Source organism: Genypterus blacodes, unplaced genomic scaffold (genome assembly GCF_046128005.1).
Source record: "Genypterus blacodes isolate CSIRO-AG114 ecotype Tasmania unplaced genomic scaffold, CSIRO-AGI_Gbla_v1 ptg000017l_1, whole genome shotgun sequence".
Classification (NCBI taxonomy): domain Eukaryota; kingdom Metazoa; phylum Chordata; class Actinopteri; order Ophidiiformes; family Ophidiidae; genus Genypterus; species Genypterus blacodes.
In genome coordinates, this window is record NW_027466831.1 from 3,148,501 (window position 1) to 3,164,174 (window position 15,674).

The 15,674-nt window shown below is 43.9% G+C and overlaps 1 protein-coding gene across 1 annotated transcript in view; it reads left to right on the forward strand.

The window, feature by feature from the left end:
- nxph4 (neurexophilin 4) overlaps positions 1–14,743 on the forward strand; it is a 42,215-nt gene extending 27,472 nt beyond the window's left edge. Inside the window, exon 3 of the mRNA XM_076141359.1 lies at positions 13,787–14,743. Within this exon, the coding sequence (XP_075997474.1) occupies positions 13,787–14,602 (816 nt within the window). The 3' untranslated portion in view covers positions 14,603–14,743. The remainder of the gene's footprint in view (positions 1–13,786) is intronic.
- The last annotated feature ends 931 nt before the right edge of the window (positions 14,744–15,674 follow it).

Here is a 15,674-nt window from a genome sequence, read left to right on the forward strand (position 1 = left end):
ATGAAGTACGGTTAAGTATTATGCAAGGAAAGACACAGTCAGCACAGTGCAGACAACAACGACGCCTCTCCAAACACAGCAAGCAGCTTTAATTCACCTGTTTGGTGAGACAGACGGAAAGTGGGAGGTGTGGGCAGGAACGGTCCGAGCCTTAAAGGGGCCTGAAGCAGACGTTCAGTATCAAAAACCATCTCTCAAAGGGCTTCACAGGCCCACACAACAAAAGGGTTCCTGCAAGGAAAAACTTGTATGTCAAAGGGAAATGGAAAGCTTGGAAGGGGAAATTGTGGGGGTTGCACTTGGTGTGTGTAAGTGAAGCCCAAGAAATTTCCTCAGTGCTTCAGATTTCAAGCTGTAAAATATAACCACTTTTCCTCAATTTTCCCATTAATCGGCACTTCAGAAATTGAATTCTGCAGCTTGACTGTGTGTGATAGAGTCGCCACAATGGGCCTCGATGTTTCCTCTGTCTGAAAAGAAAACAGCGAGATGTCACAGTGAGAATCTCACATCAGCCTGAGAATACTGAAGAACAGTTCTGACTGCTGCTACTTTGATTTTGCTGAGATATAAAATGTCTAAATGTGATGACACTCACATACTGAAGTGAAAATAAGAACACAAATACTGCAGTATAACTTCAAGTGCTGAGCTCTAAGCAATGAAAAATCGATAAATGTGTTTGCTTACTTGATTGATGACTTTCTTATTGATGCATTCAAATGTATCTGTTACAGGTTATATACGAGCATGAATAAGCTCCAAAATTGGTGATAAGTTTATTTTTTATCGGACAATAAAATTAGTTCATTCAGCATTCAGGTCTCATGGTAAATTTTAAGTAATTTTTAAAACATTCTAAAATAGATAATAAATCCAGTTATTGATATGGGAAGTAGAATTTAAAGTAGAATTTTTTCAGAAAGTTACAGAAAATATTCAAGTACAAACTGGACTCAAACGCTAGTTAAATGCTGCACTTTACTAAATGTACTTAGTTATGTTCCTGCTCTGATCATGGCACTCGTGATTCATTTAGCAGAAGGATGAAAGGGTGCAAGAGGAGGAGGAGGAGGAGGTATGAAGTCAAAACTCTTCCTTAAAATAAGAAAAACCAAAAAAACACTGAAAAGAAATAAAGATGAGTGCTCCACTGAGCCACTGTCTGAATATAAAAGACAATCCTGTGAAATATGCATGACTGGCAGGCGAGTGCGGCAGAATGCTGAGCTCCAAAGTGCACCTGTAAGCCGCACACGCCCTGATCTTCCTCTTGTTGATCACCTAGGAACAGTTAGGGATCAAACAGCAGCTGCACTCCGTCCAATGGAGCGATCCTGTGCTCACCTAGGCAACAGCAGACAGGAAGACAAAGAAGGGAAGAGACCATCTCCCATATTTAATAACATTTGGTATTATTTTTCCCTGTCTGTAATGCCTTTGTTATTGCAGATTGCCTCAGTGGTGAAAGGTATCGATTGTGAGCCCGAGTCCCAAATGGGACTGAAGGGAGAAACGGAGATGGAGGTTGAGAGCTGTTAGCAGCAGGTGATTTTCATGTGTTCAAAAGTTCTTCACGTCATATTAGATCTTTTTTTTCTGCATATCTAGCACCAGTGTGTGTTGTTACCCATTAATGTGCTGTGTGTGTGTGTCTGAAAATAATAATTGGAAGAAAAGAGGCAAAGAGAAAGTAAGAAGTCCAGAAATCAAGAGGGAGATGGCGATGAGTGAGTGATTGAAAAGTGGTGACGAGGAAAGAAATCAATGGACTAATGGGGAATGAAAGGAAGAATGGCCGGAAGGAAAGGAAGAAACTAAAGAGAAAAACCCCCACACACGCAGGAAAATGAAAAGAGAAGGAGGAAGAGAAAGACAGAGAAGGCAAAAGAGAGAAACGCAAACAGGAATGATTGGAAAAATTACAAGTAAAGAAGGAAAGACAGAGGGATTCTAATATGAATATGACTGTGTGAGTGAATCTATTCTTAGCCGTGCGGTGGGGAAGCAGGACTAATGATGCTTCCTGACCTCATGCGTAGAACTCAAGGTCAGCGCCGCACTGATGTATCGTCGGCAAGGTGTCCTGCACCGTGCGGGAGGACTGCCAGATCCAGTTTGTTGTTGCTTTTCCGTGACTTTGCCCCAGAATTTATCGCCGGTGTTCCTGAAAAGAACAACAAATACGACTGCAGAACCGGCAATTCATTCGGCGTCGGGAGCTTTGATGGGGAATGACAGAAAAAACGACAAAACACACGTTCAGTCTTTGAGTGTAAGTGTCGCAGTAAGAATTCCATAAAGGGTGAACCAGTAGGGACACACACATGAATGTTAAAGGTCCTTTTCATTTGAAGAGAAGAGTGAATATTTGGGCAACAGGAAGAAAAGACCAATAAAAGAGGGTGGGGGGTAAAGGACAGAGGTGCAGAGGAAGAGTCAGTTGGGAGGAAGGGTAAGTGTTGACTAGAGGGAGGACGAGTCCGCCTGTCTCTCTAGCTTGGATCATTAATTTGTGTTCTAATTAGCAGGAATGCCACAGTCGGAATGTGACGCCTGCGTAAGGACAAGGAGCAGACCTCTGCGTGTGCGCGCACGTGTGTGTGTGTGCGCGTGTGTGAGTCTGACCTGCCCTGGCTTGCAGTCTCCTGGCTTGTTAGAAATGACAGATTGACGCGTTCCTGCACCCCCCCCACACACACACACACACACACACACACACACACACACACACACACCATTTCCCTACCCAGCCTACCCATCTGCTCTGGAAACTCGCCAAGTCTTTAGACCCATCTTCTGTTTACGGCATGAGGGAGTTTGTGAGCTTGTGTGTGTGTTTGTTTGTGTGTGTGGGTGTGTGTCAGTTCAGACTTGTAATTGTACGGCTCGGATGAGTCAGTAGCTCATTTTTGTTACTGCGAACGTCAAGGCCGAGCTTTCTTTATCGTTCTGCCGCAGCCACTGCACCTTTTTAAGCACAAAGTATTCAGCATTTGTCAACAGGGGGCAAAATGTCATGAACATCTCCCACTAAATCAAGAATTTTCTTTTTTTGCGAGCGGCTTTAAAGTGTTTTTTCCTCACTTGTATGAACAGTCCTTGGAATCAAACCTTTTGCAAAAAAAAAAATTGACAGCTGAACGAAACGTTGAATGAAGCCGTAATTGCTTTGTTTCTAACGCCTGAGAGTCCTGTGTGAGGGCACAAAGAGCCCTTGCAGGTGGTGTGTTTACCTCGGAGTGGATAAACCGGCTCCGTCAAGCTTTTCATCAGCTGTCCCTTGAATTTTTGAAGACTGGGGACAGTGCAGTGAGCCTCCCCAGGGCCTGAACACATTCATTTAGATTGTGCCAATATCCAATCTGCCCATACATTTCTCCTGGACATATCTTAAAGGAAAAAACGAGGGAGAGAAATGTATCGCTGTTTATATCCTTTGGTGGGTGACATCAGATTTATAAAGCCTGTGCGCGCAGATTGATGTGTGTGTTTGTGCGAGTGTGTCTGTGTGTTTGTGTTTGCTGAAGCTATTCCAGTAAACGTGTAGCCCAGGGACAGAGGAGAGCTGCCCCACACGGTAATTGAACCACAGATCGCACCGGACTATTAGTCACCGGTGCTCCGCTCTGTCCAGGCGCTTTTATCACTATTGAATCAACATAAGCAGTGTGTAAGAGAGAAGCTTAGTAATACAAATGTAGGTACACGCAGCGAGGCCACATGTCTTTCCAAAAACCTCCAAGCTGCAGAGAGATGCTTCGAGTTCCAGCAGGATCAAAGTCAAACATGCAGAAGTGAGACGATCCAGTTCCGCTCTTATATATGAGAGGAACATGTGTTTGGTGGAAGAGTATGATGTATCTGTGAAGAAAGCAGCATTACATTGTTTGTATAAAATGCCGAAAAGTAACAAATGTCCATAACATGTTCCAATAGGTGACATCTTTATATTTGGTGAAGTAACTGTTCGGTAATTTAGCTTTAAGCAGCAAATGTCACGTTTACATTAAGAAGCTTCAACCAGTAAATGTTAGAAACTTTAATTTATAAATGACACTATTAAACCTCTGGATTTATTGTCTGTCTGCCTATTTCCTTCACCAATAAATAGTTTCAGCGGGGTGTGCTGTCATGTAATGATGTCATATAATGATAATAATAATAATACCTTTATGCAAATGTTAGGACCACTTACTGATTTATTGTGAGATCTAGATCGTTTTCGTGAACAAATAAGTCCTCACACAAACTAGGCTGGACTCCACTGAGAGTCGCACCTGCAAGAAAGAGGGAGAGAAAGAGTGACGGAGGGCAACACACTGCTCTAATCTGGTGTTGATAGAAAGACAGCGGGCCGGGTGGACGGACACGGAGACGGAGACGGGCCTACTTACAGGGGAGCACGGCACAAATATCCATCGCGCTGTCTGTGCAAAGACAATCCCGTCTGTCTCATCTCTGCCTATATCTAGTTTGATATTGGGCCTTGGAGTGTGAAACAAAGTAGAATGATGAAGGACTCTGGTCTCTGGAGGCGATGGAGGGAGGGAGGGTGCGGCGGGCGGGCGAGCGCTCCGGACGGTTCTGGATGAGCAGAGTCACTGACAGCTTCTCCATCTTTGTCTCCGTGTCTGTCTCTTACTCCCCCCCCCCTTAAAATATCATCACTGCCCTCCTCGTCTCCCTCTTTACCTCCAGAGAGGATTTTCTATAAATTACAGTACACAGTATGCAGTCGTTGGGATTGATTAGGTTTCCATCTACACGCTCGCCTAACCCCCCCCCCCCCTTCCCCTCCCAACTTTGCGGCTCGGTCGGAGGAGCAGAATGAGAGCAGGGCCGCTGGTCAGCACTCTGGTTTTCCATGTCCAGATGGTGGATGTGCAAGATCCCAGTTAGGGGTCCCGCCTCGCTCCGTCCTTGAGGCTGGGTGATTTATACACCAGCAAAGGCATCTAAAAGACAAGAGGGCCAGAAACTTACTGTACATTGTGTATAGATTACCTTGTTCAGCATTTTATTAAATCCAGATACTGAAGCCACATCCTTTTGACAATCTTATTCAATCAATTTAGGTATTTCATTTGACAAAGGGGGTCTCTGTGCGGGTTTTAAAATGTGGAAAGAAAATGTTTTTAGCTGTGTTTTGCAATTGGAATGGAATCCAGTCCTGCTTATGTTGCAGTGCATATTCCACGGCCCTTGTCTGTCGAGCCTGAGCAGCTACACATTAGTGCGGGTGCGTAGCCTCACACTGAGCTGGGGAATGCCTGCCTGCATCTCGGAGGGTTTTTATTCTCTGGCACCACCCACTGTTTTCTCTCCAATTAACTCTCCAAATCAGGAAAGGCAGTGAGCTCCAAGTCAGGGAGCATCGTGTGTGTGTGTCCGCTCGCAGGGCTGAGCTTTGCCCCCCCTGTCAGCCCAGGCCCAAAACACATGGAGAGTCTCCTTCACAGCATGGGGGTGAGCAGGAGGACGCTTAGATTACTCATCTCTTTTCTGATGTACGCCAATTTCAACCCACCCAGCTGGCCGACTCACAAATCCAACATATAAACACGAAGGAAGGAAGGAAGGGAGGAAGGATGGGAGGGAGGGAGGGATCGATGAATGGTTGGATGTTTTAATGTTTAGAAGAATGCAATGGAGGAAAGATGGATGGAGGGGTGGTTGGATGAACAGATGGACAGATGGACGCATGATGCAAAGATGAAAGGACAAGAGAGATGATAGCTAGACTTGGTGGAATAAATTAGAGACAGATGGATGGACGGACAGATGGATATGGAGAAATGATGCAGTATAAAGAACAGAAAGAAATAAGCAGTGGAAAGAGAACGACAGTAATAACAGAAAGATACAGAATTGCATTCATATGCATGAAAACAAATGTGAAAACATCGAAACTTCAATCTTCACATAATTGCTTCATAAGACTCAAAGGAAGCCAGAGTGAAATGAAATGAAGTGGACGAGGTTGTAGACGCCGGGACTGCGGGCGGCTGGGAGAGAAGGAAGTGAATGGATGCAAAAAAAGAAAGAAAGAAAGAAAGGATCCGCTCTTTATTATGGTGAGTAAGTCTGACACGCTCGCGTTGTACCCAGCGCCAGTCCATCCGTCATCCAGCTCTCCTACTGATGAGCACTGGAAACAAATCTGAGGGAGCCGGCCGTTATTTTGCCACCTGGGCGACATGTCTGAGTCATCACAGAGACGCGTGTCCTTGTCAACCTCCGCCCGCCGACTGGGAATCTCAATCTTCACCTCTCCCTCCTTTTCATCTATGCTTTATGCAGATAGGTCACTCCCCCCCCAGTGCCTTATGTTTATTTCATTCTCTATTTCCCTGAAACGTTTGTGCTGTTTATCAGTTGCAGTGTGAACACGGGTATGTGTGTGTGTAAATGCTCTTGATGAGTTGCTGCGAGCAGAGGGCATCAATCACTGTCACTTAGCAGCTCAATGCGTCGCTCACGCCGCCCTCCACCTCTGTGGATTTGGAAAAGTCTCTCCGTACATAAATCTAGGAGTGTGTCGGGGGGGAGAAGGGTCGGGGGGGACAAACTTTTTTCCACGCATTTGCAATCTGAGTTAAATATATGTTTACACGTTTACAAATGAGAAATCCAGGAGCGCGACGTCAGTTCTCATATTGCACACACACACACACACACACCGGTGGCAGCCTGCCTGGTGCTCCAGCCCCCTCCGCTAGCAGACTTCTGAAACAGTTATTTAGACGAATGATTAAAGTTAAGGCGCAGCCAGCAGGAGTCTCACCACTCTTATTTAAGGAAGAATGGGGGAGCTGTCATCTTTTGATGCATTGCCTGCCATCCCGCATGCAAAACAGACACCATCGCGCCGCTCACTCCTCCCCGCCTCCTTCTACCCCCCCCCCCCCCACCCGTCCTCCATCCCGCCTTCCCTCTGAGGTGGGTCCCCAAAGAGATGCTGTGGGTGACTGATGGGTGCGGTGACATCAGTGGAGGCACGTGGGAAGCGTGCCGACCCAGCAACACGCCGACGTGTTGGGATCAGTGTGGTAGGGAGGAACAAGGGAAGAGCACTGCACACTGTGGATCTATGGTTCCTGAAGTCAGGCCTCTGTGAGCCAAACCTCCTAATGGCTTTATAGATAAAGCAACAACTTCCTCCCTTGTGTAGTTCTGGGCATATCCACCAGGAGGACGTTGGAGAAGTTGAATGCAGGAGAAGAACTTACTAGTGTTAAAGTTAATTAAAACGTCTGCGTGGCTGATTCAGGCTGTGTTTATGGCGCCCTGCCTGGGAGTTCACACTGATACTGTGTGATGTGAAAGAGTCGTGCTGGTGAACATCACCTCACCCCACAGCTCGTCCAATGTGTCAGGTGTCCCCAGCAGCACCTCCCACCCACACTGATGCAAGCGCTCACCACATGAGACGACAAGAAGCTACGCTGACGATCAACTCCCACATCCCCGCTCAGGGAGGACAGTGAAGTTGAATATTAATAGTTTATATGGGAAGGAGCTTGTCGGGTTGAGTTGGACACCCGGTGAATATGTCCTGTCCTCCTGCAACAGCTTCAACACAACACTTGTGTTGAAGTAGAATTGGGCAATTGCAGAATATTTTGGTTTCCTATTCCAATTTTGGAAAGTGTCAAGATTAACGTCTCAATGTTCAGGGTCAGATTAGGTAGATCAACTCTGTGTTGCCAGAATTGCTACTCTCTCCCAGCCTGATGTAGTGCGTTTCTAACGGCTGTGTTTCATAGGCATTCTGCCAAAACATATTGTAGCTAGCAGAGAGTATATACTTTATGCTTTTTTTTTTTAGCCCTGATCACTTGCTGCAGTGGTCTGAACACCTTCCTGGGAACTAGATAAAAATGTTCCTTTGTAATGTTTCTGTCTGAAAATAGAGGCCGTAGCCATGACCACTGATCTAGACTGGAGTCACTAAGTGAAAATGCAACCACAGGGCCGTTACAGTGGCAGCACAGCTCCAAAATCCTCCTGAATTAGCCCAGTTAAATAAGTCTTTAAAACTTCTGCATCTACACAGAAATGCAACAGAGCAATGCAATAGAAAACGAAAACGCTACAAAAGTGGAAAATGGTGCCAGCTGGTTGAACTGATGGTCCTGTTTGGCTTTATTGTTTTTCCTCGAATCCACAATTATCGACCAAACTGACTGACTGGCATCTGCAATATTTTTGAGATTTCCTCAACATATCACGCTTCAGCCAGCACACAATACCTTCATAATCCTCCACATGAGAAACAAAGGCCATCAGGGGAGCTCGTTCTTTCTTTCTTCTCCTTGATTAGTTCTGAATCTAACAGTATCACACTCTAACGCCGCCACATCTCATTTGTGTGACATAAATAAGTATGCAAAGGCCGCTGACTCTTTAGTGAAACTTCCTCTTGATCATCCAGATTACTTTTTAAATTTGGCCAGTTTTTTTGGGGGTGAAAAACACTTTCCTTCCTTAAACCAAGATTGTTTCAGAGCTGAGCTGGTCTTCTTGAAACAATATTACAGATATTACTTCTCAAGAAACCTCTGATTATCCTCTATGGGGTGAAGTGATTCTCATTTTTGTCTTATTGCCCTCATAATCTCAGTGTGTGTGGTATATATATTGTCTTCTTACCTTTTCTCTCTTCCTTTGCTCTTTCCCCTCATATTGTCTTACAGACTCCTCTCCTTTCTCTACACTCGTTCCCTTTTTCTCCCTTACTGTGTTATCTGTCTCTGGCTCCATTTCCTTGCTCCCTGATACTCCCTGACTCAGTAGCTTTCATTTTCATGATAATCCAACGACACCACTGGACTGCGAAATCACTTCTACTGCCTTTTCTTTTTCTCCCCCTCCCTTTCTTTTTTTTATTCCTCCCACTGCTTTATCTTTTTCCCTTCTGGCTTTATTTTGCTTTCTGTAATTAAATGTCATTTTAAGCTTTGCCGTTTTTTGGAGAAGGAAGAACTTTCTTTTTTCTTTCTGTTATATGATCATTGTCAAAACAGAATGGGGTTACTTGGTCCTTTAGGTGAAACTCAGCATGTCTGAGCCACAGCCATGACATTAGCACCTTCCTCCTAGATATTATAATGTATATACTATAATATAAGGCAACAAAATGCGGATGAAATGAGGTAATGAAGAAATGGCATCCAATTTTCACAGCATTCCTACACAATGTTTACTCGGTGTCAACGGAGGCGCTGCAATTTTTCACACATTCCATCTTTGAAGTTCAAAGCCACAAAGGCAACACATTTCCAAATGTTTCATCAGCACCTTGAAGAGATTTATGGCATTTACCAACTTCTAAAAAATTGCAAGGGAGCATTTTATTGTATGCAGGACTCTTAAAAGTAAACACTGATATGCATTCAACTTTGTAAAATCTTCGAAAGCGACAAGGTGAGAATGTATCACAGCAGCATGGGAGTGTGTGCTTTGTATCCGCGGTGCAGAGGGAATGAAACTGAACATTTGACTCTTCGCTGTGGCAGCAGATCAATGCAGCCGAGAGCGCAGATAGAAATGAATTGATTGTCACCAATAAGACTCCAATTAAACAAACGAGCGGGCCTGGGAGAGAGCTCGGAGACAAGCAGCTCTCATCTTCTCATCCGTCCTCGGGGGAAGAAGGAGGAGGAGGAGGAGGAGGGAGGGAGGGAGGGAGTCAAACGTGGTACTTTTGAGAGCTGGAGGAAAAAGCGTCCATTTCCTCCCGCACGCTCTCAGCATGGTGGAGGAGTGGAAGTTATAGATGAAGATGAGCGTGAGCAAACAGCAGTCGGCGGATCAGATGGCCGTCGGAAAGAGGCAGAGGGTATAGCACCATCGATCCAGAGCTTCCTTAATGATGAAAAGAGATCTTAATTGTGGTGGGATGTGTTGTATCACATTTCAACAGTCAATTCTGAGGCACAGCTGACTCTCTGTTATTGAATAAGTCGGTGTGAAGCTCCTCACCGCAGTCCCTCGCTCTCCTTCTCTCTCTCTCTCGACATTGTTTCTTATCTGCAGCTTTATCTTTTCTTCTCTGTCACTCCTGCTCTGTCTTGGTCTCATAATCTCCTCATTGAACATTCCCTACATTTCATTCTTGCATGTACTTAGGTAGGTGATGTGCCTTCCTGTGCGAGGATGCTTTTTGCTCATATGAACCTCCAAATGATGTTAAAGATGATTAATGTTCCCCATTCCTCAAAAATGTACAAGATCTCCTTACGCCCTCCTCTCCTCATCTCAGCTCTCCACTAATAACATTTTGCTCACTATCTTCCTGTCTGCAAAGCTCTGTAATTTGATTGTTCTTCCTATGATTGTCCTGTTATTGAGTTGCCTACATCATACATATGTATAAGCTCGCCACAATGCTTCTACTATCTTTATCCATGTTTCTCTATACATCCTACCGAATGGGAACCTTTTGAAAATGAATGTCGAAGAGAATTCCAGATCATGTGTGTCTTTATTTAGCTCATTTCAAACTATAAAAGTGTTGTTTTCTGGTAAAGCTTTGGATTTACTTGTGTTGTGTAGTCTTTTTTTTTATTTTATTTCTAGTCATATCTTATCTGCAATCATTTATCAAGGAAATCTAAGGAATTCTACTTTACTAACAAGCTGGCTTTCTAAAAATACTATAATTATATTGTTTTATTGGATTGCATTATACAGAAAGGTGTTTCTATATTGCCCAGTTGTATCTATTTTGTCTGTATTTTCATTTTGTAAAGAACCTCAAGCTGCAAAATTTGCATGAACATTGCAATATAGATAAAATCTCCTAATTGTAACTTTCAGTATCACGTATAATAATATTAAACAATACTGTTCTGTATTCATTCATTATTATAGTAGCCGCTGTAATCCTCCAAACATCCTCCAAAGCAAGAATTGTAAAACGGGTTTCACTTTTATTGTTGAGTGCCAAAACACTGATCAATCTTTTCAATCTCCTAGATCAATTTTAATTATTCCTTTACGATGAGGTAATTTCTTGGGTGTTAAACAAGATTATATTACACATTCTTGGGTGAATTCCAAAGGCTTGTTTGCCCTGTTTGTCTCAGTGTAGCATGGTGGGAAGTAAAGCCTTGGTTGATCAGATTGTGAGTGACATCCTGTAAAGTTTCGCCTGAAGCTAGAGCTCACCCGCTCTTCCATATCCTCACAGCAGTGGCATTCTGGGTATTTGAGTCGAGGGCTTGTGATCAGCACTGTCTGTCAGAAGCAAAGCGGCATTCATGTCAAGCACACAAGCTAGATGTTCCTAATATAACTGAAACATAAAATCTGCATTTAGGCAATACAATACTCTGTGTGTGAGTGGGTGTGGGTGTGTGTGTGTGTGTGTGGGTGTGTGTATGTGTGGGTGTGTGTGTGTGTATGTGTGAGTGTGTGTGTGTGCATGCATGCGTGTGTTGGTGTGTGTGTGTCCCTTTGTCTATTGCTGTAAAAGTCTCTGCGCTCTACCTTAACAGATGGTAAAGGAGGCCGATGAGCGAGCCACTGTGTGTGTCAGTCTCTGGTCTGTGGTGGCAGCCTGATATGACCTTACAGCAAACACACACTGTTTGCAAAAAGTCCATATCTTATGGATTTCATGCCAAGAGGAAATATCTGATATTTCTTCTAACAAATCCTCACCCTTTAAATGGATTTACTGTCAGGCAAAACTATTTGATATTTATGCTAATAGAAAGTCCATCTATTTATTGGTTTCTGTTGGCATGTTATTACTTTCGTGCCATGAGGACGTAGCCTTTACTCCATACTCCCTTGTTAAAGCTGCTGACTGTGTGTAGTCTGTGTGTAGTTGTGCGCCCCCCTCCCCCCCCCCCCCCCACACACACACTCAAAAAGACTCACACTGACCTCAGACCTCAACCCAAAATTAGTTTTGAGCTAGATGTGCTGGATACATTTGACCCTGAAGGTGAGGGTTGTGGTTCATGGTGCGATGATGCTGCCGAAGATGCGAAGGATTATGATGATGGTGCTGGTTCAAGCTCTGTGCCATCAGCGAGAGAAATGATTAGGACTGCACCAGCAGAGTGTGAGCCTGACAGATGGCAACACATGGAGCTAGCTGACAGGGCTGCTGACAGCGCAATCGGAGGAAGTCCCCATGTTGCATCCGCTGTTCACACTGCTTCATGCTGCATGTTTTCTGGTGTTTTTCTGCCTTCAGCTGGAGCTTTTTCTTACCCATCTGCAGCAAAATCAACTCACGTCAACAATACACATACGTGATATTGCAAGACCACTGCACAGGCCTCCTCTCACAGTCACCATAGGGAGTCGGTGTCTGTTCAAAATCTTTACTGGGTCATTGGCTGTTTATCAACACCTCTTTTCCTGTTCATTTGTTTCTCCAGCAGTCAATCAACTCTCAGTTATTTTCTCCCCAATAGATCCACCTAAAAATCAGTTCTGCGAGCATGTTAATGAATGGACAACACGCATAGATACTTCAATTGAATGACTAAATGCATTAGCAGATGTATTGAGCGCCACACTGCTCCTTGCTACAAGTTGTCATTGGGTTCAGTGATTGATGAAAGATGAAGAGGGGTTTGACACAAAACTGTCGGTTGTGCGGCCTTGGAAAAGACTGAAGAAGGCAGAAATGGTTCCTTGTTTTCTGTTGTTTCCATTTGTGTTTTCATTTGTTTATTCACTGGGGGATAGTTTTAAACTCAGACTAAATGCATTCTCAGGGGAGGCTCGTGTAACCCCTCAGTAGTTGCAATACTTCTCACTGTCACTTCTTGATGACAGCTTCCAGCTTGAAGTCTGTATGCGTGTGCGTGTGCGTGTGCGTGTGTGTGTGTGTGTGTGTGAGTGTGTGCGCGCGCGCGCGGGCGCGCTCGCGCGTGTGTGCATGTATGCATATGGATGGGAGTAGGGCAGTGATGTGATTGATGAGACATGAAAGAGAGCAGAGGAAGATTTCCAGTCAATCAGCTGTGGATTAAAGGGAGAGAGCTGTCTGAACAAACAAAGGCTCACATCCATTACCTCACATGCAGAGTTGCTTTGCTCTCTGGAGCAACACTGACAACAAAATTAAAGTGCATTAACAAAAATTCTGTCCATGGTTTTGTTTTCCGCAAGTTGGGAGATGAAAAAGCACATCGAGCGTCTCGCCTGCTCGAGGAAATAAAAATGCTTAATCTGGTATGTGGGGAAATGAGCTCTACAGGAGTGAAGCTGACAGCAGGGAACGTCAGAGCTGATATTTGTCATGAAACCGGATATGATGGAATGGTTTGGCTCACTGTAGAACTGGTTTAACCCCCAGTACAAAGTACAAACTTGATTCACTGCTTCTATACTCTTTACTTCTAAATAATTATACTCTTTAGTACCAGAGGTATCTGGAGGTGTTAGTTAAAGTTGTGGTTGTAGTTTTTTGGCAGATTCCAAATGTTATATTCAAAAGGAAAATAAGATAAAAAAAAACATTAATATCGTCCTTTATTTTTGTGTCTTTTCTTTCTTTCCTGTTTTCGTCTCACTTTCCTGTTTGCTTTACTCTTTGCCTCATTTGCTTCCATCTTTTAATTGCTTCCTTGTCTTCTCTTCTCTCTTTCCTTCCTTTACTCACTCAAGTGTCCTGAACTCATGGGAATTCCTAAAACTGGAGATGTGATGTTCACACACAACAGATATAATCACTACTAATACCCAAGGGTTGAATACCTGTCTGTCCTCACTCAATAGTAATCGCTGTTCTTCTTCTTTTTTCTCTCGTCCGCAGGTCCAAGGGTTGGAGAAGCAAGTGGATTTCTCAGACCTGGGTCCAGTGGGGTCAGTGATGAAGACCCTTCCATATGGCATTGGTGGAGGCACAACAGGAGCAACAGGGGGAGTAGTTAAGCCTCCTTACCAAACCCGTATCTACTCCACATCCATCGACCAGACACCCATTAAAACTAAGCCACCTACCTACAGTTTCTTTAACCCATATGACTTGGCCCGGAACCAGTCCATGTTGCTGGACCAGACAGGCTACCGCTCTAAACGCAAGCCCCAACTAAAGACAGCCATGAAGACCAAGAAGATCTTTGGCTGGGGAGACTTCTACTTCAGCGTCAAGACCATGAAGTTCAGCTTGTTGGTGACAGGGAAGATTGTTGACCACATCAATGGGACGTTCACGGTTTACTTCCGCCACAACTCGTCCAGCCTGGGCAATGTGTCAGTTAGTATCGTGCCGCCGAGCAAAGTGGTAGAATTTGAGGTCCTCCAGCGGCAGCAGATACACCCCCACACCCAGCAGGAGGTCCAGATCCAGGAAACCCGCCAGTCAGCCATGGACCACAAAGAGGTAAAGACCTTCAACTGCCGTGTGGAGTATGAGAAAACCAACAGATCCAAGAAGCCCAAACCCTGCCTGTACGATCCATCTCAGACGTGTTTCACGGAGCACACTCAGTCCCACGCTGCCTGGCTTTGTGCCAAACCCTTCAAGGTGATCTGCATCTTCATCTCTTTCTTTAGCATCGACTACAAGCTGGTTCAAAAGGTGTGTCCAGACTACAACTTCCAAAATGACCACCCTTACTTTGGATGAGTATGTGAGACTGAACTGAAAAGAAAGAAAAAAAGGAGAGACAATGATTATGATGGTTTTGATGATGATCATGATGATGTTGATGGCAATGATTACTCGTGTTAAGATGAAGAAGCAGGGGACAGTTTTTACCTTGCAACTCTTGTGAATTGTGGATATAAATCAAGTATAATCAGAGTTATGGATGGTTAGGATATGGCTGATTTCTCTGACTTATTTTCAAACTTTGTATTTGTTACTTTCTGTTTTTCCTTTACTTCTTTCTGTATATAATGTACTCAACCTCAACCCACTTATTGTTTTTAGAAATTGGTTTCTCTGTTACTACTTTTTGCAGTTGGAGAATCCTTTTGAGAGCAGCTGGAATCAGCATGCCTGCCGAGAACAGACTGACAGCCTGTGAAGCAGCCGTGCTATGCCGCCGCTGTATGGCACATGTAATGTTATGGTAGACTGACTGTTAATCACTTTCTCAGTTCTACGTTTCAAATCCTGGATATAAGAGAGTTATATGTATGAGAAATGCTATGCTGGATATGCATACAATATACTGTATGAAAAAGCACATTAAAATCTCTTAAACTGTCTGTCTTTTACTTTGTTAATGTGATCATTCAGAGCAGTCCTGCAAACAATTCCAGGTCAGCAGCATATCTATTTTAAAATTCATACCCAAGCTTTGGGTGACTGCCATTTTAATTTCCTGAAATACATGAAACATTCTAAAGATGTTGGCAATTTTTGGACTCTATTTGCGGGAATTGGAATGCAATCAAATCCAAAGGATGCAATCAAATCCAAACTAAGTGTATGATATAATTTTTAATTACATATTCCATGAAGCTGAAAGGAAAATGCACAGGCAGAAATATGAGTGGCAGATTTCGGTTTGTTAGTTAATACACGAAAAAGAAACACTGCACAACTACAGTGTGCATCTAAATCTGCAGACAGCCTCTCACATTTATTGGCTGCTGTATTACTGGCACACTAGTGTGCCATGATTCTAATCTGAGCAAAATTATATTTACTCAATCACAGTTTTTATTTCTTTTATTTCTGAGTTCTTAAG